The 26,950-nt window shown below is 46.6% G+C and overlaps 3 protein-coding genes across 4 annotated transcripts in view; 1 reads left to right on the top strand and 2 right to left on the bottom strand.

Annotated features, from left to right (window-relative positions):
• Positions 1-1,175: 1,175 nt before the first annotated feature.
• On the bottom strand, positions 1,176-5,783 carry LOC110528837 (carbohydrate sulfotransferase 10). Of its 2 annotated transcripts, none has more exons than XM_036982314.2 (6): positions 5,429-5,783; positions 4,765-4,907; positions 4,475-4,584; positions 4,159-4,393; positions 3,700-3,805; positions 1,176-3,383 (listed from the first exon to the last, which is right to left on the bottom strand). In XM_036982314.2, the coding sequence occupies exons 2-6, from the start codon at positions 4,874-4,876 to the stop codon at positions 2,825-2,827; spliced, it is 1,122 nt and encodes a 373-aa protein (XP_036838209.1). In that variant the 5' UTR covers positions 4,877-4,907; positions 5,429-5,783; the 3' UTR covers positions 1,176-2,824. The 2 variants fall into 2 exon arrangements, with proteins under 2 accessions (XP_036838209.1, XP_036838211.1); XM_036982316.2 differs by having other exon boundaries at positions 5,484-5,559.
• Positions 5,784-7,973: 2,190 nt separating this feature from the next.
• On the bottom strand, positions 7,974-11,212 carry LOC110528851 (large ribosomal subunit protein eL31). The gene is made up of 5 exons (XM_036982305.2): positions 11,143-11,212; positions 10,597-10,700; positions 9,983-10,108; positions 8,271-8,383; positions 7,974-8,044 (listed from the first exon to the last, which is right to left on the bottom strand). Exons 2-5 carry the CDS (start codon positions 10,698-10,700, stop codon positions 8,013-8,015), a joined length of 375 nt encoding a protein of 124 aa, XP_036838200.1. The 5' UTR covers positions 11,143-11,212; the 3' UTR covers positions 7,974-8,012.
• A 21-nt stretch (positions 11,213-11,233) lies between these two features.
• Positions 11,234-26,950, top strand: part of LOC110502326 (cilia- and flagella-associated protein 47) — a 106,063-nt gene continuing 90,346 nt past the window's right edge. The window contains exons 1-14 of the mRNA XM_090207306.1: positions 11,234-11,557; positions 11,786-11,940; positions 12,090-12,205; positions 12,361-12,499; positions 12,636-12,861; positions 14,174-14,343; positions 14,439-14,581; positions 14,810-15,036; positions 17,235-17,430; positions 19,711-19,957; positions 20,878-21,030; positions 25,899-26,100; positions 26,330-26,426; positions 26,567-26,786. Coding sequence (XP_090063432.1) covers positions 11,414-11,557; positions 11,786-11,940; positions 12,090-12,205; positions 12,361-12,499; positions 12,636-12,861; positions 14,174-14,343; positions 14,439-14,581; positions 14,810-15,036; positions 17,235-17,430; positions 19,711-19,957; positions 20,878-21,030; positions 25,899-26,100; positions 26,330-26,426; positions 26,567-26,786 — 2,435 coding nt within the window. The 5' untranslated portion in view covers positions 11,234-11,413. The remainder of the gene's footprint in view (positions 11,558-11,785; positions 11,941-12,089; positions 12,206-12,360; positions 12,500-12,635; positions 12,862-14,173; positions 14,344-14,438; positions 14,582-14,809; positions 15,037-17,234; positions 17,431-19,710; positions 19,958-20,877; positions 21,031-25,898; positions 26,101-26,329; positions 26,427-26,566; positions 26,787-26,950) is intronic.

Raw genomic sequence — 26,950 nt, 5'->3', positions numbered from 1 at the left:
TTAAATGAGATACGTAGTGTGTAACGTCCATTTTTATAGTTCACTACTTGAGTCTTCTCTCCCCATGCGGCTTTCCACACAGACCTAGCCCTGGCTCCAGGTCCTTTCACTCAAGGAGCGCATTTGTTTTTCCTCGACCACGAGACACTTGCGTTTAGTCTGCATGGTCTATGCAGCACATGCAACAATGTTGATGACAACAATGCAGTTGTCACTTTGTGTCTTAATATAAATCTACTAGCATTCTATAATTACACTATTAGCTTGTTTTGTTTTTTACATCTGCAAACAGCTAGTTTGTCTTCTTAACAAGTTGTTCCTAAATCTTGTTAGCCGCTAATGCTAATCGCTAGCTAATAAATGTCCTAGTAGGAGCAAGCGTAATTAGCTTATCAGCCTGATAATACCAGTGATGGTGTAGACCTAAATCAGCATGTTTGTGCAACAGCATTTTATAAATTAGAGGTAAACGCAAAGCAAGAACATGTTAGCTATTTCATGTAGCTAAGAGAGAACACAATGTAGCCAAAGATTAATGGGCCCCCTAGGAAACACCTATCATCAACACTTTAGTTCCTACCTTGTCACAATAACTCCTCCCTGGCATTTTCATTCGTTGTCATGTCAAACATTGTATTAAAAGTGCCCACTATTATATAACTAGAATAGACATTCTATTTCCATGATTCCAACAGTTAGTTAAGTGTTGTGCTCTAAATGCAAGTCAAATTGCAACATTTGGTTAAAAGTAAGGCCCAGATTGCTTGCCCATATCGTGTAGCCCTACGTGGCAGTGTAGAAATGATCTCAAATGCAGAAATTGATGAAAATTAGGACTTTTGGGGGGGTTGAAGTGAACGGTATAAAACAGAATGCAGAAAGACTCATTGAAATCACTCAGTATCTATGTGTTTCCACCCTAGGATCACACACTACTCATTAAGCACATTTAGAACTTTTATTATTACAAATCATAAAATTAAGAAAATACCTTGCGATAATATTTTGCCCATATGGCCCAACCCTAGGTGTAATTGAATGAATTGTGGTGGTAGGTCTACTGCTAGAATGAGAATATCAGGTCTGCTGCGGAGTTTAACTGACCTCACATGTAAAGAGAAAATAACTGAAAGCCTCATACGTGTTGTGGTACAGAGAAGAGTGAAAAAGACCCGTTTTATATTTGACATGAAACCTTTATTATTCAGTAACCACCGCCTGTCCACCTAGCTCTGTCAATACCATGTGACTGACCATACCAAACATTGGTTGATTAAAAAAGGTCAACAGGAAACTGTCACTCACTTCTCTTCATGGACGCCATTGGACGGCGTCGTGTTTAGGATGAAGAATAAGACAATTCATGGAATTCAATTGTGAAATAACAGTTCTGAGGATGAGAAAGTGAAACCATTTTTTCCTTCTCCCAGGTACAGTGCCAATGTAGTCTAATGTACTGCCCTTACAGGTGGCAAACTGAGACGGAAGAGGAAGCGAGGCATCCCACTCCCTCACTTTATGGTTTATATACAGTCAAGGAACTAAGTAGACCAGACACAGCTGCTATAGCAATGGTGTCTACGGGAGAGCCACCCCTTAATAAGTAGAACGTAAACAGCCTGAGTAAGACATCTTCCTTCATCCACCTTCTTTGACATAAGTATTGGAATAGAAGAGGGTTGGCTGTATGCCTCCAATCCATATTGCCATGATCCCATATTATGTGTCTGGGCTGAATTTAACTGGATTAACCCTGAAGGACATCTATATATCTGTCTACTGTACTGGACGGGAACATGAGGTAAGACCCAGGGACTGTACACCCCATGACATAATACAGGCATAGTATTATCCACTGTAGTAGCTTCAGCCAATCAGCAGGAGTTACACCACAGTGAACCTTCCCCCTGTCACCTGAACACAGGCATTGCAGACACTGACTCCTCCCACTCAGCGCTTGTCAACCCTTTGAGGTCACAGAATCACACCATTTATATAGGTGCCGAGTCTTGAAGCTAGATGGAGTTGCTCTACTCTGTATGAGCGGTTAGACTGGAGGGAAGAGAGCTGGGACTCTGATATTGTTAACTGGTTAGTGTTTCACTACCATCTCTATAACCTCGCATTCAAACTGATTCTGCTACGTTTCAATGGTGTGCTCAGCATTCAGTCTGGTTTAACCAGGCTACTGTCTCCCAGACCCACTTCAGTGTTCGTCCATAATGCAGACCTGCTTTGTGTGGAAGTAGTGCAGAGGGTGATACAATTTAGCACAGTATGTAACAGTAATCTCTGGTTTAAATAAAGTTATTATAATACAAAAAGCGTTGTTAAATAACATTGAAATGTGGCACTTAATTCATTGGTCGTATGGCGAATATAGCCATTAACCATGACCATAGTGAGTAACTCTCCATCAACTCGGTCCTCATGCCATTCATGGCCACCATGGTGACGGCTACCAGGAAGTAGAGGCATGTAGTACAGTCATCGCCCATGGTGACAGTTGCTAGGCAGAGGCAGGAAGTGTTGCTAGGTCGAGACAGGAATTACTGTCAGCCAGGTAGAGGAGTGACGATCATCCTACAGCAGATCAGCACGTTATATCAGACCAACCTGTAGTCTCCATCCCTCCCTGGCTTGAACCCGGATGGTGGGGATCACTAGTCTCTACTATGGCTCCTAGTTAGAGCAGCCAGGCTAGGCGGCTAGCTAGCTACACCCTCCCTACCTCTGCAGTAAACCACACACTGATTAAGATGCATGTTAGATTAGAGAGACATATTATTGTTGCAAAACAGTCTTTCTTTAGTGTCGTTGTCATTCAGTTTAGCAGGAAGTCCGGGCTCGGGTAGCCGAAGAGGCTGAAGTCTCCTTGGTACCGGCCGTAAAGCCGCCTGACGTCCCGCTTGCTGATGCCTGAGAAGTAGCGCTCCACCTTGGTCCGGTTGTAACGGGTGATCCCTGGGGGTATGGTGGGGTACGATACCAGACGCTCGATCCCGGCAGCTTTCAGGATGTAGGGGGCATCGCGTTCTAGAGTTTCGTGGTGCCCCACGACGCTGTACGTGATGTCACAGGGGGCGCAGAGTTCCGCGTAAGTCACCCAGTGGATAACATGCTCCCCAAACTGACGGTCCATGCGGCGCCGCCCGGGCTCGTCGCCCAGGTAACGGATGAAGTCTTCGAAGCGCAGGCCCGTAGTCGCCTGGTTGTCGTCGTTGTCACGGTGACTCTTACGGTACTTGCGGATGATGGCGGGAGCGATGTCGTGCTTGTACCAGGGCTCGAAGCGCGGGTTCTTCACAAACTTGTCCTTGAAGGCGGAGATGAGGCGCTCGAACGGGTCTCTGACGATGAAGAACTTGAAGTATGTGGCTAACCTGGCGAGAGAAAACAAAAAGAATCAGAGCACCACAATGGAATACAGGGCCAAACAAGCCAGTAAAGGGGTTCAGCAACGCTTAACGTGAGCACAGCTCTATAACACGTAGCAGACATTCTTATCCAGACCGACATACAATTAGTGCATTAATCTTAAGATAGCAAGTGATTGGGTAGGTGTAAGCGATGGTAGCCTACATTACCATCTTATTATTTTATCCAATCTAACTCATTCAGATCTGTGATTACGTCAAGGAAGGAAGGAAGGAAGGAAGGTAGGATGCATTTCTGAAGTATTGAAGCAGGGCCTTAAACCTTTTAGTGATTTCTTTCTCCGTCAGAGAGGAGAGGCGGGGCAGTCCGTTCTTCTCATGGTCATGAACCAGGTTCTCTGGGATCTCCTCCACAGTGGAGAACTCTCCTGAGGGGCAAAAGGACAGAGAAGAACACTCTTTTTCCGTCCTTCACTGGGATCGAGGCTACTACATCACTACAATTTACAGACAGATAAGCTTACATTTTGAGTCAACTTTACTCATCATCATCACTCACTGACACTCCGTCACTGTCTTCCTTCCTCTCTCCCTACCGTCCTCCCTCACTGACTCTCTCCCTACCGTCCTCCCTCACTGACTCTCTCCCTACCGTCCTCCCTCACTGACTCTCTCCCTACCGTCCTCCCTCACTGACTCTCTCCCTACCGTCCTCCCTCACTGACTCTCTCCCTACCGTCCTCCCTCACTGACTCTCTCCCTACCGTCCTCCCTCACTCACCATTGAGAACGATGAGGACCTTCTTCCATTGAGTGTTGCCCACTTTGGGGGTCTGGCAGAAGAGGATCTTGTGCTTGTCACACACAAAGATGCGGTCCAAGACAAACTTGTTGATTGAGGTGTGAGTGAGGTTCTTGAGGGAGTCGTTCTTACACACGGCTGACAGCAGCTCCCGACGCCTCGTCTCCACAGTGTTCCAGTCTGTTGGGTTGGCCATGGAGGGGCCTACTGAGGACTGACACACACACACACACACACACTTCAAGTAACTGATGATTCTGTTTCAAGGGCGAACACACGCAAACAAAACACCTACCAGGTTCGATGACTTGGGAGCTCTTCTGTCTGATTTCTGAGCTGGCAGTGATTTGATGGTCTTAACTCCTGGTTGAGTCCAACTCTGCATCTCAGTCTTCTCCCCATAGTCTGAAACACAAAACACAAAGAGATCACAAGACAATTCCAAAGGGGATAGACTAGACATTTAAATCTAACAGCATAGTTGTTATGTAACTATAGCTACAACTCTAGCTGAACAATTACTGGAAGGTATAGATAGCTAGTATTGATGAGAAAAAACAATCAGGTTTCAGTCTGATAACTTACCATCCGTGGTTCTGGCGTTAAAATTGATAAACTTGTTGGCAAACACGAGGATGAGCAACACCCAGCCGCAAGCCCCGACGAGCAGCCAGTGGTGCCGCATCGTTATTTGCATCACCCGTGGGCCATCGAAGTAGCGACGGTACCTGCAGAAACAGCTGTTTAGCAATAGCAGGTAGTCTTTCTCGTCAGACTCTGCACAGATGAAAGGGGGAAACCTTACTATAATATTTGGACTAACTAACGTTAGCTAGTTGTCATAATCTTTGGACTCAGACGGGCGCTCCACCGGCAGAGGAGTGGCACAGGGACAGTGAGGAGAGACTAGTTACTTAGCAGGCTACCTAGCTAGCTTAGCATCCATAGGCTACCATTTCAGCAGGCTGTAAAACTACATGACCATTTATGCCAATCACCAACTAACTATAGGCGTGGTCAAAACAACTGTCCCTACTGAAAGACAGGGCGAGATCAATTTAGCTCAGCTAGCTGGCTAACTTCAGTTAACGTTAGCTACTGTTAGCTTGTTGCTGTTTGCTAGCTAGCCATAATTCTGACCATTCCGAATAGTGTAGAAAGCTAGGCCTGCTCCTGAGTACGTTTGACTTGATCAGAAAATTATCTGATAGCTAGTTTCCCATTGTACAACCCAAATGTGATGTCTTACCTGCTGTGTAATTGCAACTAATGCAATAGTAACGTTTCTTGTGATGTTCGCGTACCTGTCCCGTTATCCATGTTGTTGATGCACAACACAGACCAATTTCGCCCTCTAGCGTTCAAATGTTTACACCGCACAACATAAGACTGGACAAGACTACCCGAGAACTAGCTATTCAACTGGCCAGTGATATCATATGCTCCTGTATTTCAAAAATAAAATAAAAAACTCGACACAAAAAGTTGTGCATATGCTCACTGCAAATATAAAATGAGCTTAGGCTATGGGCTACCATCATACATGGCTTCATATGGCACACAATGCAACATTGACTATTCGCCCCAGTCACACCATGCTGCTGGTCATGTGTGTTTGGACAACAACCCTGTTGTACATCCAGATGCCAGTGGGAATGAGTACCGGTGTTGCACAACATACACACATATCAGGATAAGGCTTACCGTGTATATACAGCTCATCATTCCTTACAGCCAGTTGGATGTGCCAGGGAGGTTAAATCAAATGAAATCGTATTGGTCGTATACACATATTTAGCAGATGTTATTGCGGTTGTAGCGAAATGCTTGTGTTCTTAGCTCCAACAGTGTAGTAGTATCTAACTAAATGCTTGTGTTCTTAGCTCCAACAGTGTAGTAGTATCTAACAATTCACAACAATACCCACACATCTAAAAGTAATTGAATGGAATTAAGAAATACATAAATATTAGGACAAGCAATGTCAGTGGCATTGACTATAATACAGTAAGTATATACATATAAAATGAGTAAAACAGTATGTAAACAAAATGAAAGTGACCTATGATTCCATGCAGGATTGAGTAACTGGGTGGTAGCCGGCTAGAAACAGTGACTAAGATCAGGATTGAGTAACTGGGTGGTAGCCGGCTAGAGACAGTGACTAAGATCAGGGTAGAGTAACTGGGTGGTAGCCAGCTAGAGACAGTGACTAAGATCAGGGTAGAGTAACTGGGTGGTAGCCGGCTAGAGACAGTGACTAAGATCAGGAGTGAGTAACTGGGTGGTAGCCGGCTAGAGACAGTGACTAAGATCAGGGTAGAGTAACTGGGTGGTAGCCGGCTAGAGACAGTGACTAAGATCAGGATTGAGTAACTGGGTGGTAGCTGGCTAGAGACAGTGACTAAGATCAGGGTAGAGTACTGGGTGGAGGTCATCTAGTGATAGCTATTTAACAGGCGGATAAGGCGTATGAGGAAGTTGAAAAAGGCAGTAGCTTGAGTCAATAGAAAAGGAAGGGATAAGTGTGAGGTGTCTGTGCGTTTATAATGTCATGAATAGTTACATTTAGGCATCCAACCTCATTCAGACATGCAAGTCACAGACACGCTTCAAGTAGGCCTGTATTCATAACAGTTCATCTACTTGGTAGTGCAGGGATCATCACCTAGATTCAGCCTCAGGACCATTTTTTAGGGAGTGGGAACATAATTACTAATGATTTGTAGAGTGCAGATTGACTGCAATAAGCCCAAACAGATGTTTGACTAAAACAATCATTTTAAACCTTGCTTACATTTCTATACGATCACGTATCTCCCTATTATGTGGGAATACTTGGGAACAGATGTGAAATTAAAATCACTTAGAGCGGACTTTCCACCCGACAAAAATATTATTCTGCTCAGAAAACTGTGGGGGCAAATAAAACCAGTGGGCCGCAAGTTGGGGACCTGTTGTGGTGTTGTAGTGTTGTGGTGTTGTAGTGTTGTAGTGTTGTGGTGTTGTAGTGTAGTGTTGTGGTGTTGTAGTGTTGTAGTGTTGTGGTGTTGTGGTGTTGTGGTGTTGTAGTGTTGTGGTGTTGTGGTGTTGTAGTGTTGTGGTGTTGTAGTGTTGTGGTGTTGTAGTGTTGTGGTGTTGTAGTGTTGTGGTGTTGTAGTGTTGTGGTGTTGTAGTGTTGTGGTGTTGTGGTGTTGTAGTGTTGTAGTGTTGTGATGTTGTGGTGTTGTGGTGTTGTAGTGTTGTAGTGTTGTGGTGTTGCGGTGTTGTAGTGTTGTGGTGTTGTAGTGTTGTGGTGTTGTAGTGTTGTGATGTTGTGGTGTTGTGGTGTTATGGTGTTGTAGTGTTGTGGTGTTGTGGTGTTGTGATGTTGTGGTGTTGTGGTGTTGTAGTGTTGTAGTGTTGTGGTGTTGTGGTGTTATGGTGTTGCGGTGTTGCAGTGTTGTAGTGTTGTGGTGTTGTGGTGTTGTAGTGTTGTAGTGTTGTGGTGTTGTAGTGTTGTGGTGTTGTGGTGTTGTGGTGTTGTAGTGTTGTGGTGTTGTAGTGTTGTAGTGTTGTGATGTTGTGGTGTTGTGGTGTTGTAGTGTTGTAGTGTTGTGGTGTTGTGGTGTTGTAGTGTTGTAGTGTTGTGGTGTTGTGGTGTTGTAGTGTTGTAGTGTTGTGGTGTTGTAGTGTTGTAGTGTTGTGATGTTGTGGTGTTGTGGTGTTGTAGTGTTGTAGTGTTGTGGTGTTATGGTGTTGCGGTGTTGTAGTGTGGTGGTGTTGTGGTGTATAATAAAGACATCAGACACAACTACTTCTATACATTTATTCTACAAGCGTTGAAGACAGATCTAATTCTCATCAACATTGACCGTCTGTAGACCTGTTGACAAAGGAAAGAAAAAGGTTTTTAGCAACAGAGCGTGACAATAATAAACCTCTATCTTCATCATCCTAGGACAGAACAGATGATAAAACTACATCTTTCATATTGGTGTATTAAGAACAGAACAGGGATATACAGTAACAGACTATCGTTGACGTTTCAGCACAATAAATGACACTCTAGCAAACCTACGAAGGATCATTTGGTATTGACTACGCCTCACCTTTGTATGTTGTGACAGGGACATACGTGACGAGTGTGTACAGTTTGTTTGGGGAGTCTTCATCCTCATTGCGCTTCCTGGACAATCGTACCCTCATCCTGTATGGCACGTTCCTGTAAATAACATAGTGAACGTTAGTCTCATCCTGTATGGCACATTCCTGTAAATAACATAGGTGAACGTTAGTCTCATCCTGTAAATAACACAGGTGAACGTTAGTCTCATCCTGTAAATAACACAGGTGAACGTTAGTCTCATCCTGTATGGCACGTTCCTGTAAATAACACAGGTGAACGTTAGTCTCATCCTGTATGGCACGTTCCTGTAAATAACACAGGTGAACGTTAGTCTCATCCTGTATGGCACGTTCCTGTAAATAACACAGGTGAACGTTAGTCTCATCCTGTATGGCACGTTCCTGTAAATAACACAGGTGAACGTTAGTCTCATCCTGTATGGCATGTTCCTGTAAATAACACAGGTGAACGTTAGTCTCATCCTGTATGGCACGTTCCTGTAAATAACACAGGTGAACGTTAGTCTCATCCTGTATGGCACGTTCCTGTAAATAACACAGGTGAACGTTAGTCTCATCCTGTATGGCACGTTCCTGTAAATAACACAGGTGAACGTTAGTCTCATCCTGTATGGCACGTTCCTGTAAATAACACAGGTGAACGTTAGTCTCATCCTGTATGGCACGTTCCTGTAAATAACACAGGTGAACGTTAGTCTCAACCTGTATGGCACGTTCCTGTAAATAACACAGGTGAACGTTAGTCTCATCCTGTATGGCATGTTCCTGTAAATAACACAGGTGAACGTTAGTCTCATCCTGTATGGCATGTTCCTGTAAATAACACAGGTGAACGTTAGTCTCATCCTGTAAATAACATAGTGAACGTTAGTCTCATCCTGTAAATAACAGAGATGAACGTTAGTCTCATCCTATTGGAACGTTCCTGTAAATAACATAGGTGAACGTTAGTCTCATCCTGTAAATAACACAGGTGAACGTTAGTCTCATCCTGTAAATAACACAGGTGAACGTTAGTCTCATCCTATTGGAACGTTCCTGTAAATAACATAGTGAACGTTCCTGTAAATAACACAGGTGAACATTAGTACTAAGCAGAATGAAAACATGCTTGTGCAACAAGTTGTAGTGCTATTTGTGTCAACAACCATAAGTGGTTGTATGGGCAGAGAAAGAGCTGTTACCAAACCCTTTCCTCAAGCACCCTCAGCTATTCCACGTTTTGATATTTGAACACGTATTTGTTCCTGAGGAAGCACACCTGGGCCACGTTCAGCTGCCAAACGTTCTCGAACGTGGCAGATAGAAATGCCACGAACAGAGCCGATGTGATTCCTTATTCTACATGTCAGAGAGGCATGTTTGATCAACACACCCTATTTCTATCTGAACGTTCCAAAACGTTTAATCCTGCTGAAAGCGCCCCATTCAACTAATGGGCTTAGTGATTGTTTAACCAACTTAATATGGCTTGGGAAACACGAGTACAGTAATACCTGATTCATATGATAACACAATTCACTAGACACCAAATGGAAACAAACAGCAGAAATGGGGAGAAACCTCTGAACTTGTCCAATAGAAACCCCATGTTTACTGTTGCAAAACATTCTGCTAGTGTGCACTAATGAATACACCCGATTAATCTTAAAACAGGCGTCTCATTAGTCCTTACTTGACGCCTTTGGTCCACACAGCCTTGTTCAGGCGGGTGTCGATGCGTACATCAGGAGTTCCCATCTCCTTCATGGCGAACTTGCGGATCTCTTTGAGAGCACGAGGAGCTCTCCTCTTGAAGCTCCTGTAGAGAGAAGGAACGTTCTGATCAAGACCAGCCGCGGGGGACTAACAAAAACTAGCCTACATCTTGAGGGACACCTGCCAATTTAGAGGAACAGCAGATTTGTCAACAGCCATGTGATGTCACACCATGCTCTGTGATGTAAATACTCCCATATGATGTCACACCATGCTCTGTGATGTAAATACTCCCATATGATGTCACACCATGCTCTGTGATGTAAATACTCCCATATGATGTCACACCATGCTCTGTGATGTAAATACTCCCATATGATGTCACACCATGCTCTGTGATGTAAATACTCCCATATGATGTCACACCATGCTCTGTGATGTAAATACTCCCATATGTCACACCAGACCATATCCTCTGGTACTGATGAAAAACGACTTCAGGTGCAAATGACACAAGTGTTTTGAGGACGCTGAGCCAACTTTGACCTGGCATCTGTTGGTGAATTTGTCCATTTGCACCACAGTACTTACACTCCATGGATGCGCTTGTGGATGTTGACGGTGTATTCTCTGGTCACCACCTCATTGATGGCTGAACGCCCCTTCTTCTTCTCTCCCTTCTTGGTAGGAGCCATCTGAAAAGACAAACCGGGATGGTTCAAGTTAAGATTGTCCCATACAAAGTAAAACGCCAGAACTGCTAGGCTAACGTTAGCTAGCTAGCCAGGTACACTAACGTCCAAAACAGGAAAACATCCCTGCTCCAGCGAAACAAAAATGGCTCATGAAAATGGCTAAATGTAACCATTAATTGGACTGCCTGTAGTTAGCTGGCAAAAGTATATGTTATGTCTGGTAGCTAGCCAGCTAGCATGTTACGGAGCCTGTGGTGTGCACGGTAACTAAAGTTCTGACTGTTTTTGTTAACTAAATGAATGCACAATGCATCACAAACTCAAATCCGATTGACAATGAGGTACACAGCTTTGAATGTGGACAATGAAAATGTGTGTTTTATGCATAAATACTGGAGGATGGAGTTAGATTGTACGAGGATTATCAATCAGACAAACTCACTTTGGTGGGGAACTGTTGAAAAGGAAGGACCGGAAATAGATCCGGCTGAATGTTGTCCGTTGAAAACAAGTACCTATGACAATGTTCCTACGTCTTGTTGCCATGGTAACCATGAACGCTACACTGTATCGGTATGTGGTTATCCTTATACATTGAAACATTGCTAGTGCAGAAAAGGAAGCCTATTTCATTGATAACTTAGGACCAAAACCTGAACTGGGATAAGACGTCGAATTTTGCTATTAGTCTCTCAACTTTTAGCTATAACAATATGACAACGAATTATGTTAGAATTAATCCCCCGGTTGTTGAGTTTACCGACGTAAAAGCAGGGAAGGTTTACAAGACCACTGTCACGGTGACCAACACTGGAATTACCTCGAAAAGAATGAGACTGCTTGAACCCACATCAAAGGTGAAATCCTTTCTGCAGTGCTGCCTGTCAGCTGTCTTTGTGTGTAATACGTTAGTAAAGTTCAGAGCAACGTGTGCTTAGTTTTCATTGCGCTTTTGTCCTATTCTAACGAATAAACTCATTTTGATTGATGCAATACATTATTATACACTTTTGTTACTTCCACCCTTCATATTGCCCTGCCCCTCTCTTCTTTAATTGTATCAACCCGTTGTCCTACCACTCAAGCTGTTCAAATTCAAGGTGACAAACACAGAAACCCCCATTGCTGCTGGATTGTCCCTGAGTGGCACTCTAGAGTTCAGGCCTGAGAAAGATGAGGATGTCTGTGACCGTCTGCTCCTTGTCCTGGAAGACAAAGCCATGGAGATCCCCCTCTTAGCGTAAGTAGAGTCATATATACACCTGCTATGACATCACTCATTCATGTAGTTGCTTTCTCGGGTTCCAACAGACATGTGCCTAGGCATTAGCGGGTTAATGTAATCTTCAGGTCTCATCCAAGGTTACTTATATTTGGGCTTTCCTGCAGGTTCTCCCCGGCGTGTTCTCTCACCATGGAATCTCTCGCTGATTTCGGCTCTGTGATGGCAAACAGTCAGGTGATCAGCAAAGAGGTGGAATTGACCAATCAGGGATCTGCTCCAGGTATTATGCTTTTGCCTCTCCCATTGAACCCACTTCTGTAAACTTGCATTGATTGATTTTAGTTGACATTTGCAGTAATCTAGCTGATTTATTTATGGTATCTTTCTTATTGTTATCTTAATTGATTGCTGTTCATGCCCTTGGCCTTGCTGAAGGAGCTTTTCAGGTGCTGTATGATGGAGACCAGTCCATCAGGCTCTCTCCCAGCAGTGGCGTCCTGCAGTCTGGCGCAACCCAGTGGCTGAAGGTGGAACTCTGCACTGACAGACCCACGAGGGTCAGAGAGGAGGCCCAGTAAGGAAACTAGAGACTCTTGAACACCATCTTACATTCTCCGCCTTATTCTGCTTAGTGTTACTTATGGTTCTTTGTTTGTGCATTTTGTGTGTGTTTATTGAGTTTCCTCCTTCCCTCCTTCCCTTTCTCTCAGGGTGAAGCTGCAGAACAGTAAGGACGTGGTCCTGAAGATCAGGGCTGATGTTTTGGAGCAGAGCCTGGAGCTCCAGGACCTAGAGGGGGAGAGGTTGTCCTGCCTCCGCTTCGGACCCGTCTTCTTTGGGACGTCCCGGGTGGAAAAGGTGGCTCTGGTGAACAATGGACCACAGGCCTGCGACTGGATGGTGGTGCTACAGGACGATGCTCCAGGGACAGAAATGGTACGCACACACAGAGAGAAAACACAGACACACACCTGCACCAGCACACACAGAGAGAAAACACAGACACACACATGCACCAACACACACAGAGAAAAAACACAGACACACACCTGCACCAACACACACAGAGAGAAAACACAGACACACACCTGCACCAACACACACAGAGAGAAAACACAGACACACACATGCACCAACACACACACACAGAGAAAACACAGACACACACATGCACCAACACACACAGAGAAAAAACACAGACACACACATGCACCAACACACACAGAGAGAAAACACAGACACACACATGCACCAACACACACAGAGAGAAAACACAGACACACACCTGCACCAACACACACAGAGAGAAAACACAGACACACACAGAGAGAAAACACAGACACACACAGAGAGAAAACACAGACACACACAGAGAGAAAACACAGACACACACAGAGAGAAAACACAGACACATTCCCTGGATGGAGACCAGATGCTGCTGGAAGTGGTGTTGGAGGGCCAGTAGGAGGCACCCTTTCCTCTGGTCTAAAAACAATGCCCCAACGCCTCAGGGCAGTGATTGGGGACATTGCCCTGTGTAGGGTGCTGTCTTTCGGATGGGACGTTAAAAGGGTGTCCTGATTCTGTGTGGTCACTAAAGACCCCATGGCACTTATTGTACAAGCAGGGGTGTTAACCCTGGTGTCCTGACTAAATTCCCAATCTGGTCTTCATACCATCATGGCCACCTAATCATCCCCAGTTTACAATTGTTTCATTCATTTCCCCCTCCTCTCCCCTGTAACTATTCCTCAGGTCGTTGCTGTAAATGAGAATGTGTTCTCAGTCAATGTAGCTGGTAAAATAATGTTAAATACATTTTTTTGACTTATTTCACACTGAAGTGCAACTATACTAAACTGTGTTTTTAGATCCCTATCGTTAGGCCTGATACACGTTTGTATTGCTGTATGTGTGTGTGTGTGTGTGTGTGTGTGTGTGTGTGTGTCTGTGTCTGTGTGTGTGTTTGTCTGTGTCTGTGTGTCTGTGTGTGTCTGTCTGTGTGTCTGTGTGTCTGTGTGTGTGTGTCTGTCTGTGTGTGTTTGTGTGTCTGCCTGTGTGTGTGTGTCTGTGTCTGTGTGTGTGTGTGTGTGTGTGTGTGTGTCTGTCTGTGTGTCTGTGTGTGTGTCTGTCTGTGTGTCTGTGTGTGTGTGTCTGTGTGTCTGTGTGTGTGTCTGTGTGTGTCTGTGTGTGTCTGTGTGTGTGTCTGCCTGTGTGTTTGTGTGTCTTTGTGTGTGTGTTTCATCAGGGCTTTGACCTCCAGAGGAGTACAGACGCAGCGCTGCTAGAGAGGAGTGTTCGTAACAGGGCCACCGCTGTGGATCCCTCCACTGTGATCGCCTGTGTGCCCAACGAGGGACGACTGAGACCCTACGACAGAACCACTCTGTGGGTCTGCTTCCGTCCTGTCAGCAGAAGGTATCCAGCCCTCCTGTGTGTGTGTCTATGTGGGGGTATAAATGTGTATAAAGATATTATAACAGGCAGTATATAATGGTTGTTTTGTTCTTCAGAAGGAGCAGGGAGGAGCAGAAGACCAGTGGGGCCTCAGCAGCAGCCAGTAAACAAGACTACTCACTCTTCCTCAAGTTTCAGACAGTGGGAAGTAAAGATGGCTTCAACCACCAGCAGCACTCCACTGTACCTCCCCACAATGGTACAGCAAGCCTCAGTCTGTTCCTTACCAATGGCAGGAACAACATGCTGCCATTTAACAGTGTATATTATATCATTAGTAAAAACAACAATTGAAGCCATTCTCTGGTGAGGGGTACTGACTGACATGTGTACAACAGCTATAACAGAAGTGTTGTGCTTGATCTGGGACTGTCTTGTACTTGACCCCTGACCTCTCTGACCCCTAAGCCCTGACCTCTATCCCCAGGTTACTGTGTGGAGCTGGCGGTGACTGGCTCAGCCCTCCCTGTCTCCCTGGTGCCCAGCCCCGGCCACAGCTTCAGCTTCCAGCAGTGCCAGATGGGAGAGCGTGTGGACGTCCTGTGTGTGCTCCGCAACCTCTCCCCTCTACTCCCTGTCACCTTCAAGTTCCGAAAGATGGCCAACTTCATCAGTGACCCCACTAGTGGAACCATCTCCCCAGGACAAAGCCAGGTAGATAGATGGTCAACTTCATCAGTGACCCTCCTAGTGGAACCATCTCCCCAGAGCAGAGCCAGGTAGATAGATGGTCAACTTCATCAGTGACCCCACTAGTGGAACCATCTCCCCAGAGCAGAGACAGGTATATAGATGGTCAACTTCATCAGTGACCCTCCTAGTGGAACCATCTCCCCAGAGCAGAGACAGGTATATAGATGGTCAACTTCATCAGTGACCCCACTAGTGGAACCATCTCCCCAGGACAAAGCCAGGTAGATAGATGGTCAACTTCATCAGTGACCCTCCTAGTGGAACCATCTCCCCAGAGCAGAGCCAGGTAGATAGATGGTCAACTTCATCAGTGACCCTCCTAGTGGAACCATCTCCCCAGAGCAGAGCCAGGTAGATAGATGGTCAACTTCATCAGTGACCCTCCTAGTGGAACCATCTCCCCAGAGCAGAGCCAGGTAGATAGATGGTCAACTTCATCAGTGACCCCACTAGTGGAACCATCTCCCCAGAGCAGAGCCAGGTAGATAGATGGTCAACTTCATCAGTGACCCTCCTAGTGGAACCATGTCCCCAGGACAAAGCCAGGTATATAGATGGTCAACTTCATCAGTGACCCTCCTAGTGGAACCATCTCCCCAGGACAAAGCCAGGTAGATAGATGGTCAACTTCATCAGTGACCCTCCTAGTGGAACCATCTCCCCAGAGCAGAGACAGGTATATAGATGGTCAACTTCATCAGTGACCCTCCTAGTGGAACCATCTCCCCAGGACAAAGCCAGGTAGATAGATGGTCAACTTCATCAGTGACCCTCCTAGTGGAACCATCTCCCCAGAGCAGAGCCAGGTAGACAGATGGTCAACTTCATCAGTGACCCTCCTAGTGGAACCATCTCCCCAGAGCAGAGCCAGGTAGATAGATGGTCAACTTCATCAGTGACCCTCCTAGTGGAACCATCTCCCCAGGACAAAGCCAGGTAGATAGATGGTCAACTTCATCAGTGACCCTCCTAGTGGAACCATCTCCCCAGAGCAGAGCCAGGTAGATAGATGGTTAACTTCATCAGTGACCCCACTAGTGGGACCATCTCCCCAGAGCAGAGACAGGTAGATAGATGGTCAACTTCATCAGTGACCCTCCTAGTGGAACCATCTCCCCAGAGCAGAGCCAGGTAGACAGATGGTCAACTTCATCAGTGACCCTCCTAGTGGAACCATCTCCCCAGAGCAGAGCCAGGTAGATAGATGGTCAACTTCATCAGTGACCCCACTAGTGGAACCATCTCCCCAGGACAAAGCCAGGTAGATAGATGGTCAACTTCATCAGTGACCCCACTAGTGGAACCATCTCCCCAGGACAAAGCCAGGTAGATAGATGGTCAACTTCATCAGTGACCCTCCTAGTGGGACCATCTCCCCAGAGCAGAGCCAGGTAGATAGATGGTCAACTTCATCAGTGACCCCACTAGTGGAACCATCTCCCCAGGACAAAGCCAGGTAGATAGATGGTCAACTTCATCAGTGACCCCACTAGTGGAACCATCTCCCCAGGACAAAGCCAGGTTGATAGATGGTCAACTTCATCAGTGACCCCACTAGTGGAACCATCTCCCCAGAGCAGAGCCAGGTAGATAGATGGCCAACTTCATCAGTGACCCCCCTAGTGGAACCATCTCCCCAGAGCAGAGACAGGTAGATAGATGGTCAACTTCATCAGTGACCCTCCTGGTGGAACCATGTCCCCAGGACAAAGCCAGGTAGATAGATGGTCAACTTCATCAGTGACCCCACTAGTGGAACCATCTCCCCAGAGCAGAGACAGGTAGATAGATGGTCAACTTCATCAGTGACCCTCCTGGTGGAACCATGTCCCCAGAGCAGAGCCAGGTAGACAGATGGTCAACTTCATCAGTGACCCCACTAGTGGAACCATCTCCCCAGGACAGAGCCAGGTAGACAGCCCTGGTCCAGGCTCAGATGGCTCCTTATTTTGGCCAGAGGAAAGTAGTCCACTATACAGAGTGTCTGGGCCCTAAAGTTGTACATTATATAGGAAATAAGGAGGCATTTTGGAGACAACCCCAGTCTCCTCCAAGCATCCTCTCTGACGGAACAGACAGAGAGGATGAATTATCAATATCCTCCATATCCTCCCTGAGTCTGACAGAAATCAGAATCATCGATCTGTGTTTTTGTCCAGGACGTGGTGCTGTCCTTCGCCCCCCACCAGATGGGGATGTTCAAGGTGAAACAGGTGCTGGAGTTGCTGGGTCAGGTGGTACACCTGGAGCCCTCCTCCATCAAGCTCCGCCTCCGCAGCTTCCACACCATCACCCTGCACCTGTCAGCTGTTTGCCGAGCGCAGACCGCATGCGAGACACCCAAACTCAACCCCGGTGAGACCCAACACCACCCCCTGCACACAGCCAACACTGAACCCCTCACTGCCCTGTCCACTAATCTCCTTCCCATACTGTATAGTTCACACTGAACTCCTCACTGCCCTGTCCACTGATCTCCTTCCCATACTGTATAGTTCACACTGAACCCCTCACTGCCCTGTCCTCTGATCTCCTTCCCATACTGTATAGTTCACACTGAACCCCTCACTGCCCTGTCCACTGATCTCCTTCCCATACTGTATAGTTCACACTGAACCCCTCACTGCCCTGTCCTCTGATCTCCTTCCCATACTGTATAGTTCACACTGAACCCCTCACTGCCCTGTCCACTGATCTCCTTCCCATACTGTATAGTTCACACTGAACTCCTCACTGCCCTGTCCACTGATCTCCTTTCCATACTGTATAGTTCACCCTGAACCCCTCACTGCCCTGTCCACTGATCTCCTTCCCATACTGCATAGTTCACACTGAACCCCTCACTGCCCTGTCCACTGATCTCCTTTCCATACTGTATAGTTCACACTGAACCCCATCACTGCCCTGTCCACTGGTCTCCTTTCCATACTGTATAGTTCACACTAACCCATCACTGCCCTGTCCATTGATCTCCTTTCCATACTGTATAGTTCACACTGAACCCCTCACTGCCCTGTCCCATACTGTTTAGTTCACACTGAACTCCTCACTGCCCTGTCCACTGATCTCCTTCCCATACTGTATAGTTCACACTGAACCCCTCACTGCCCTGTCCTCTGATCTCCTTCCCATACTGTATAGTTCACACTGAACCCCTCACTGCCCTGTCCACTGATCTCCTTCCCATACTGTATAGTTCACACTGAACTCCTCACTGCCCTGTCCACTGATCTCCTTTCCATACTGTATAGTTCACACTGAACCCCTCACTGCCCTGTCCCATACTGTATAGTTCACACTGAACCCCTCACTGCCCTGTCCCATACTGTATAGTTCACACTGAACCCCTCACTGCCCTGTCCACTGATCTCCTTTCCATACTGTATAGTTCACACTGAACCCCTCACTGCCCTGTCCCATACTGTATAGTTCACACTGAACCCCTCACTGCCCTGTCCCATACTGTATAGTTCACACTGAACCCCTCACTGCCCTGTCCACTGATCTCCTTTCCATACTGTATAGTTCACACTGAACCCCTCACTGCCCTGTCCACTGATCTCCTTCCCATACTGTATAGTTCACACTGAACCCATCACTGCCCTGTCCACTGATCTCCTTTCCATACTGTATAGATTACACTGAACCCCTCACTGCCCTGTCCTCGGATCTCCTTCCCATACTGTATAGTTCACACTGAACCCCTCACTGCCCTGTCCCATACTGTATAGTTCACACTGAACCCATCACTGCCCTGTCCACTGATCTCCTTCCCATACTGTATAGTTCACACTGAACTCCTCACTGCCCTGTCCACTGATCTCCTTCCCATACTGTATAGTTCACACTGAACCCCTCACTGCCCTGTCCTCTGATCTCCTTTCCATACTGTATAGTTCACACTGAACCCCTCACTGCCCTGTCCACTGATCTCCTTTCCATACTGTATAGTTCACACTGAACCCCTCACTGCCCTGTCCACTGATCTCCTTTCCATACTGTATAGTTCACACTGAACCCCTCACTGCCCGTCCCATACTGTTTAGTTCACACTGAACTCCTCACTGCCCTGTCCCATACTGTATAGTTCACACTGAACCCCTCACTGCCCTGTCCCATACTGTATAGTTCACACTGAACCCCTCACTGCCCTGTCCCATACTGTATAGTTCACACTGAACCCCTCACTGCCCTGTCCTCTGATCTCCTTCCCATACTGTATAGTTCACACTGAACCCCTCACTGCCCTGTCCTCTGATCTCCTTCCCATACTGTATAGTTCACACTGAACCCCTCACTGCCCTGTCCTCTGGTCTCCTTCCCATACTGTATAGTTCACACTGAACCCCTCACTGCCCTGTCCACTGATCTCCTTCCCATACTGTATAGTTCACACTGAACCCCTCACTGCCCTGTCCACTGATCTCCTTCCCATACGGTATAGTTCACACTGAACCCCTCACTGCCCTGTCCACTGATCTCCTTCCCATACTGTATAGTTCACACTGAACCCCTCACTGCCCTGTCCTCTGATCTCCTTTCCATACTGTATAGTTCTTCAAAGTATTGTCTGGCATTCTATCTTCAACCTGTTATTGGATCCACCCAGTCATTGTTTTGTCTGTGATGTATCAGGAATCACCCCGGCTGTGACCAATGAGACAGGCCAGTATGCCCGGGTGCCCTCCAGTGAGCTGGGCAGGTGTGTGGGATTGGTGCGGGCAGCTGTCCTCAGCACGGCCAAGACCCGGCTCCACAGCCACGGTCAGAGCCAGAGCTACCGTAGGAACCAGAGTCTCGACGGTAGCCGGCGAGAGCTACTGGCCTTCCCCAACGACAGGGCCTGCAGCATCCGCCCTGCCTCTCCAGACACCACCTACAGGTCATCTGAGTTATACTGGCAGTTATAGAGTATCTGCCATGGCACCCTGTGACCTATTCCACAGACGTATCAGTACTACTAATAGTAATGATGGAAATAGTATCAGTACTACTAATAGTAATGATGGAAATAGTATCAGTACTACTAATAGTAATGATGGAAATAGTATCAGTACTACTAATAGTAATGATGGAAATAGTATCAGTACTACTAATAGTAATGATGGAAATAGTATCAGTACTACTAATAGTAATGATGGAAATAGTATCAGTACTACTAATAGTAATGATGGAAATAGTATCAGTACTACTAATAGTAATGATGGAAATAGTATCAGTACTACTAATAGTAATGATGGAAATAGTATCAGTGCTACTAATAGTAATGATGGAAATAGTATCAGTGCAGTCAGGTTTGCAGGGACCTACTAGCCAGATCAAATCAAATTCTATTGGTCACATAGAATGTTAATGCGAGTGTAGTGAAATGCTTGTGCTTCTAGTTCAGACAGTGCAGTAATATGTAACAAGTATTCTAACAATTCCACAACAACTACCTAATACACACAAATCTAAGTAAAGGGATGGAATAAGAATATGTACATATAAATATATGGATGAGCGATAACCGAGTGTCATAGGGGAGATGCAATAGATGGAATAAGATACAGTATATACACATGAGATGAGTAATGCAAGATATGTAAACATTATTAAAGTGGCATTATTAAAGTGACCAGATGTCTGGGCAGTCAGCGCAGTTGGTTTACAATTTGCATCCGTGTTCTTGTAAAGTCCTATGTAGCCCATATGTTCTGTAAAGTCCTATGTAGCCCCTATGTTCTGTAAAGTCCTATGTAGCCCCTATGTTCTGCCTATGAACTCTTATGAACTGCTTATATCCTCTCTCCCTCCACCCAGGACCATCTTCACGGGGGTGGAGCGTTACCGCTACGAGGACCCTGACTTTTCCTTCACGGAGGAGGAGGAGCAGCAGAGACAGAGACACAGAGATCACTACCTAGCCTTCATCAGGAGCCTGCGAAAGACGCGCTTGCAGAAAACCACTGCGAGGTAGACAGAGTGGGATGTGTGTTCTGTATGTTGTAATCTTGGCACCCACAACCAAAGAGCTACCCAGTAAGCAAAATAACACTGAAAAGACTTGACATCACACACATTTCAGGTGCTGAAAAGAATAACAAATAATTAAAGAGCAGCAGTAAATAACAATAGCGGGGCTTTATACAGTGGGTACCGGTACAGAGTCAGTGTGGAGGCTATATACAGGGGGTACCGGTACAGAGTCAGTGTGGAGGCTATTTACAGGGGGTACCGGTACAGAGTCAATGTGGAGGCTATATACAGGGGGTACCGGTACAGAGTCAGTGTGGAGGCTATATACAGGGGGTACCGGTACAGAGTCAGTGTGGAGGCTATATACAGGGGGTACCGGTACAGAGTCAATGTGGAGGCTATATACAGGGGGTACCGGTACAGAGTCAATGTGGAGGCTATATACAGGGGGTACTGGTACAGAGTCAGTGTGGAGGCTATATACAGGGGGTACCGGTACAGAGTCAATGTGGAGACTATATACAGGGGGTACCAGTACAGAGTCAATGTGGAGGCTATATACAGGGGGTACCGGTACAGAGTCAATGTGGAGGCTATATACAGGGGGTACCGGTACAGAGTCAATGTGGAGGCTTTATACAGGGGGTACCGGTACAGAGTCAATGTGGAGGCTATTTACAGGGGGTACCGGTACAGAGTCAGTGTGGAGGCTATATACAGGGGGTACCGGTACAGAGTCAATGTGGAGGCTATATACAGGGGGTACCGGTACAGAGTCAGTGTGGAGGCTATATACAGGGGGTACCGGTACAGAGTCAATGTGGAGGCTATATACAGGGGGTACCGGTACAGAGTCAATGTGGAGGCTATATACAGGGGGTACTGGTACAGAGTCAGTGTGGAGGCTATATACAGGGGGTACCGGTACAGAGTCAATGTGGAGACTATATACAGGGGGTACCAGTACAGAGTCAATGTGGAGGCTATATACAGGGGGTACCGGTACAGAGTCAATGTGGAGGCTATATACAGGGGGTACCGGTACAGAGTCAATGTGGAGGCTTTATACAGGGGGTACCGGTACAGAGTCAATGTGGAGGCTATATACAGGGGGTACCGGTACAGAGTCAATGTGGAGGGTATATACAGGGGGTACCGGTACAGAGTCAATGTGGAGGCTCTATACAGGGGGTACCGGTACAGAGTCAATGTGGAGGCTTTATACAGGGGGTACCGGTACAGAGTCAATGTGGAGGCTATATACAGGGGGTACCGGCACAGAGTCAATGTGGAGGCTATATACAGGGGGTACCGGTACACAGTCAATGTGGAGGCTATATACAGAGGGTACCGGTACAGAGTCAATGTGGAGGCTATATACAGGGGGTACCGGTACAGAGTCAATGTGGAGGCTTTATACAGGGGGTACCGGTACAGAGTCAATGTGGAGGCTATATACAGGGGGTACCGGTACAGAGTCAATGTGGAGGGTATATACAGGGGGTACCGGTACAGAGTCAATGTGGAGGCTCTATACAGGGGGTACCGGTACAGAGTCAATGTGGAGGCTTTATACAGGGGGTACCGGTACAGAGTCAATGTGGAGGCTATATACAGGGGGTACCGGTACAGAGTCAATGTGGAGGCTTTATACAGGGGGTACCGGTACAGAGTCAATGTGGAGGCTATATACAGGGGGTACCGGTACAGAGTCAATGTGGAGGCTATATACAGGGGGTACCGGTACAGAGTCAATGTGGAGGCTTTATACAGGGGGTACCGGTACAGAGTCAATGTGGAGGCTATATACAGGGGGTACCGGTACAGAGTCAATGTGGAGGGTATATACAGGGGGTACCGGTACAGAGTCAATGTGGAGGCTCTATACAGGGGGTACCGGTACAGAGTCAATGTGGAGGCTTTATACAGGGGGTACCGGTACAGAGTCAATGTGGAGGCTATATACAGGGGGTACCGGTACAGAGTCAATGTGGAGGCTTTATACAGGGGGTACCGGTACAGAGTCAATGTGGAGGCTATATACAGGGGGTACCGGTACAGAGTCAATGTGGAGGCTTTATACAGGGGGTACCGGTACAGAGTCAATGTGGAGGCTATATACAGGGGGTACCGGTACAGAGTCAATGTGGAGGCTATATACAGGGGGTACCGGTACAGAGTCAGTGTGGAGGCTATATACAGGGGGTACCGGTACAGAGTCAATGTGGAGGCTATATACAGGGGGTACCGGTACAGAGTCAATGTGGAGGCTATATACTTGGGTACCGGTACAGAGTCAATGTGGAGGCTATATACAGGGGGTACCGGTACAGAGTCAATGTGGAGGCTATATACAGGGGGTACCGATACAGAGTCAATGTGGAGGCTATATACAGGGGGTACCGGTACAGAGTCAATGTGCGGGGGCACCCGTGTCGAGGTAATTGAGGTAATATGTACATGTAGGTAGAGTTATTAAAGTGCCTATGCATAGATAATAACAGAGAGTAGCAGCAGCGTAGAAGCAGTGATGCAACCAGGATGCTCTCGATGGTGCAGCTGTAAAACCTTTTGAGGATCTGAGGACCCATGCCAAAACTTTTCAGTCTCCTGAGTCTCCTTCACGACTGTCTTGGTGTGCTTGGACCATGTTAGTTTGTTGGTGATGTGGACATCAAGGAACTTGGCTCTCAACCTGCTTCACTAAAGCCCTGTCGATGAGAATGGTGGCATGCTCGGTCCTCCTTTTCCTGTAGTCCACAATAATCTCCTTTGTCTTGATCACTTTGAGGGAGAGGTTGTTGTCCTTGCACCACACGGTCAGGTCTCTGACCTCCTCCCTATAGGCTGTCTCATCGTTGTCGGTGATCAGGCCTACCACTGTTGTGTAAATCAGCAAACTCATTGATGGTGTTGGAGTCGTGCCTGGCCGTGCAGTCATGAGTGAACAGGGAGTACAGGAGGGGACTGAGCACACACCCCTGAGGGGCCCCCGTGTTGATGATCAGCGTGGCGGATGTGTTGTTACCTACCTTTACCACCTGGGGGCGGCCTGTCAGGAAGTCCAGGATCCAGTTGCAGAGGCAGGTGTTTAGTCCCAGGGTCCTTAGCTTAGTGATGAGCTTGGAGGGCACTATGCTGTTGAACGCTGAGCTGTAGTCAATGAATAGCATTCTCACATAGGTATTCCTTTTGTTCAGGTGTGAAAGGGCAGTGTGGAGTGCAATAGAGATTGCATCATCTGTGGATCTGTTGGGGCGGTATGCAAAGTGGAGTGGGTCTAGGGTTTCTGGGATAATGGTGTTGATGTGAGCCATGACCAGACTTTTAAAGCATTTCACGTCGGACGTCAAAGAAACGCCTTATTTTCTGACATTGAAAATGCGTATTTTCTGGATGTTGAAAATGTGTAATTTACAGACTTTGAAAATATGTGCATGTATTTTTCAGTCAATGATTCTATGGACAAATTTCTGCACATTATCAATGAAGTAAGCATGACTGTATATCACAATAACATAGGAATTAGGAGCCAACTCAAGACTGTGATTTATTAATGCTCCCATCAGTCACATTCACTTATGTTAGATTTTTCAAAAGCTTTAAAACTGGCATCAATGATGTTCAAAATAGTTTAACATACTGAATGAACTAACAGGCCACTTCAACTATAATAACATTCTCAGTAACGGCTACACATTTTTTATTTTCTTGCTTCTGTTTTTTATCTACCTTGATTGAATGCACTGACTGCCAGTTGCTCTGGATAAGAGCGTCTGCTGAATGACCAAAATGTAAATGTTGAAAGCAAACACTTGCAAAGCATGCTGGGTATTATTCAAATGAGCCCCCCCCTCCAAATCTGAACACATCATAGACGTCTAGGCTGTTTCACACATTTGAAAATCACATTACAGTACAGTAAAGTACTGTAGAGTATACTATGGTACGGGACAGTTGAGTTTTATTCAGTAAAGTACTATGGAGTACAGTTTAGTTCAGTAGAGTAGAGTACATGTACTGTATTGTGCTCTACTGTATTGTGCTCTACTGTACTGTACTGTGCTCTACTTTACTGTATTCTACTGTACTGTACTGTGCTCCTGAGTGGTGCAACGGTCTAAGGCACTGCATCTCAGAGTTAGAGGTGTCACTATAGACCCTGGTTTAATTCCAGGCTGTATCACAACCGGCCGTGATTGGGAGTCCCATAGGCCAATCATAGACTTGTTTTTTGGGGTCAAATCAAGGCTGGTCTGGACTGGACCAAATCTGAACCAAATATAGATGTCTATGAATGGTTCAAATATTGTCCAGACCGGATCAAAAATCTAAATCAGTGGATGTTGAAATCAAGGCCGGTCCAGACCGCACCACAAAAATACCTGAATAAGGCAGCCGGACTAAAGTCCAAAAGACGTCGCCTGGCGGTAATTGCTTAGTGGGTTCAACATTTTAAGCAAGAACGAAACTGCAAACTGAAACTGACAAATCCACCCCTCCCCTCTTTCCAAAGCTCGGTCCTAGCCACTCCCCTTCTAAAACGTCGACCTATGAGGGGACCTGATTCATCTGGCACTCTACACTTCTCTTTTGAATGGAAAGCTTTATCTGCCTTCCCAATGAAAACTAGTTTGAAGGTTCAAACATATACTCTATTTGATGAAAAATGGATGTTTCTGAACGATGCATCACGCTGACTTGTTGATAATATGAGCAGAGCGCGCCTCCCTCACCAGCTTCGCCCAGTCACGTGACGGGCCATGCCCCAGTGCAACCTGGCCAGTTGAATAAAATCCCCTCAATATGTGCTGTAGGCTGACAACAAGGCGGTATCTGACGATGTTTTCCATATGTATGCTCAGGCTGCATGGTGAGGTGGAGGACAACGTAGACATTGGGCTCCGGCCTGCCGCAGGACTCCTCACCCCCCAGCTCTCTCTGAGGGACCTGGAGTCCAATCACAGCCAGGAGGGGCATAGCGTCGACCAGGAACATAGCCAGCTATTGACCACCTGTATGCTGGCTGCCATGGAGACCAGGTCCAGATTCAGACAGGTATGGAAGGTAAAGCAGGGTGTTTAAAGTCTCTGGTAAACCATTTTTCATGGGTCCTCTAAAGTCTACAGTTACCTGTTTTAGCCTCTGCAATCCCCTCCCTTTATCATTCTGTATCTGGTGTTTCCTGACTGACTGTATGGTATTCCTCTGTCTCTATCATTCTATATCTGGTGTTTCCTGACTGACTGTATGGTATTCCTCTGTCTCTATCATTCTTTAACTCGCTGCTGTCCAGGTGACAGAGGGCATCAATGCCCTACCCTCCACCAACCAGGAGGTGGCAGACTGCAGTCGCACCCTGACAGTTCAGCAGCTCCACCATGTAGTCATAGGTGAGAAACACATGCAGTCTTTGTTTGCAATAGGAATCTTAAGCCCTCTTGTCCCTCCCATGGCTGATGAAGAGAATATTCACTACATTAGCATTTTAAAGATGTGAATCAGAGTTTGGTTTCCCCTCCTCCCCTTCCAGGCCCGTCCTTAATAGATTTTGGTGAGGTGTGTGTGGCCTCAGTGTGTGTGAGGAACCTGGACCTGGTGAACAACCTGCAGGTGTATGTGTGGGTGCAGCTGGAGTTAGACTGCTGTCCTGAGCTGCAGCGCTCCAGTCCACTGTCCCACGTGCTGCCCCCCCTCTCCAGAGCCACCCTGCCCCTCGTCTTAGAGAGCACCAAGCTGGGAAAGTTCCACAAGTTAGTCACTGTGTGTGTGGCTGGTTGTCTGTCTCTGTCTCTGTCTCTGTCTCTCTCTCTGTCTCTCTCTCTCTCTCTCTCTCTCTCTCTCTCTCTCTCTCTCTCTCTCTCTCTCTCTCTCTTTATATATAGAGGTTTCCTAAATTGATAATTGACAAACCAAA

This window comes from Oncorhynchus mykiss, chromosome 18, assembly GCF_057628025.1.
Source record: "Oncorhynchus mykiss isolate SJ-2025 chromosome 18, ASM5762802v1, whole genome shotgun sequence".
Lineage (NCBI taxonomy): Eukaryota > Metazoa > Chordata > Actinopteri > Salmoniformes > Salmonidae > Oncorhynchus > Oncorhynchus mykiss.
This window is presented reverse-complemented; position numbering and strand designations above follow the sequence as displayed.

What these genes read in the sequence shown, in the direction of transcription:
- LOC110528837 (XM_036982314.2), bottom strand. Translation starts at nt 4,876, where the DNA reads ATGCAAATAACGATGCGGCACCACTGGCTGCTCGTCGGGGCTTGCGGC. An exon ending in CTCCCAAGTCATCGAACCTG is followed by an intron (nt 4,394 to 4,474) that starts GTAGGTGTTTTG and finishes TGTGTGTGTCAG; the next exon opens with TCCTCAGTAGGCCCCTCCAT. An exon ending in GAGAAAGAAATCACTAAAAG is followed by an intron (nt 3,384 to 3,699) that starts GTTTAAGGCCCT and finishes TTCTCTCGCCAG; the next exon opens with GTTAGCCACATACTTCAAGT.
- LOC110528851 (XM_036982305.2), bottom strand. Translation starts at nt 10,700, where the DNA reads ATGGCTCCTACCAAGAAGGGAGAGAAGAAGAAGGGGCGTTCAGCCATC. An exon ending in GTGTGGACCAAAGGCGTCAA is followed by an intron (nt 8,384 to 9,982) that starts GTAAGGACTAAT and finishes TGTTATTTACAG; the next exon opens with GAACGTGCCATACAGGATGA. An exon ending in CCCTGTCACAACATACAAAG is followed by an intron (nt 8,045 to 8,270) that starts GTGAGGCGTAGT and finishes CTTTGTCAACAG; the next exon opens with GTCTACAGACGGTCAATGTT.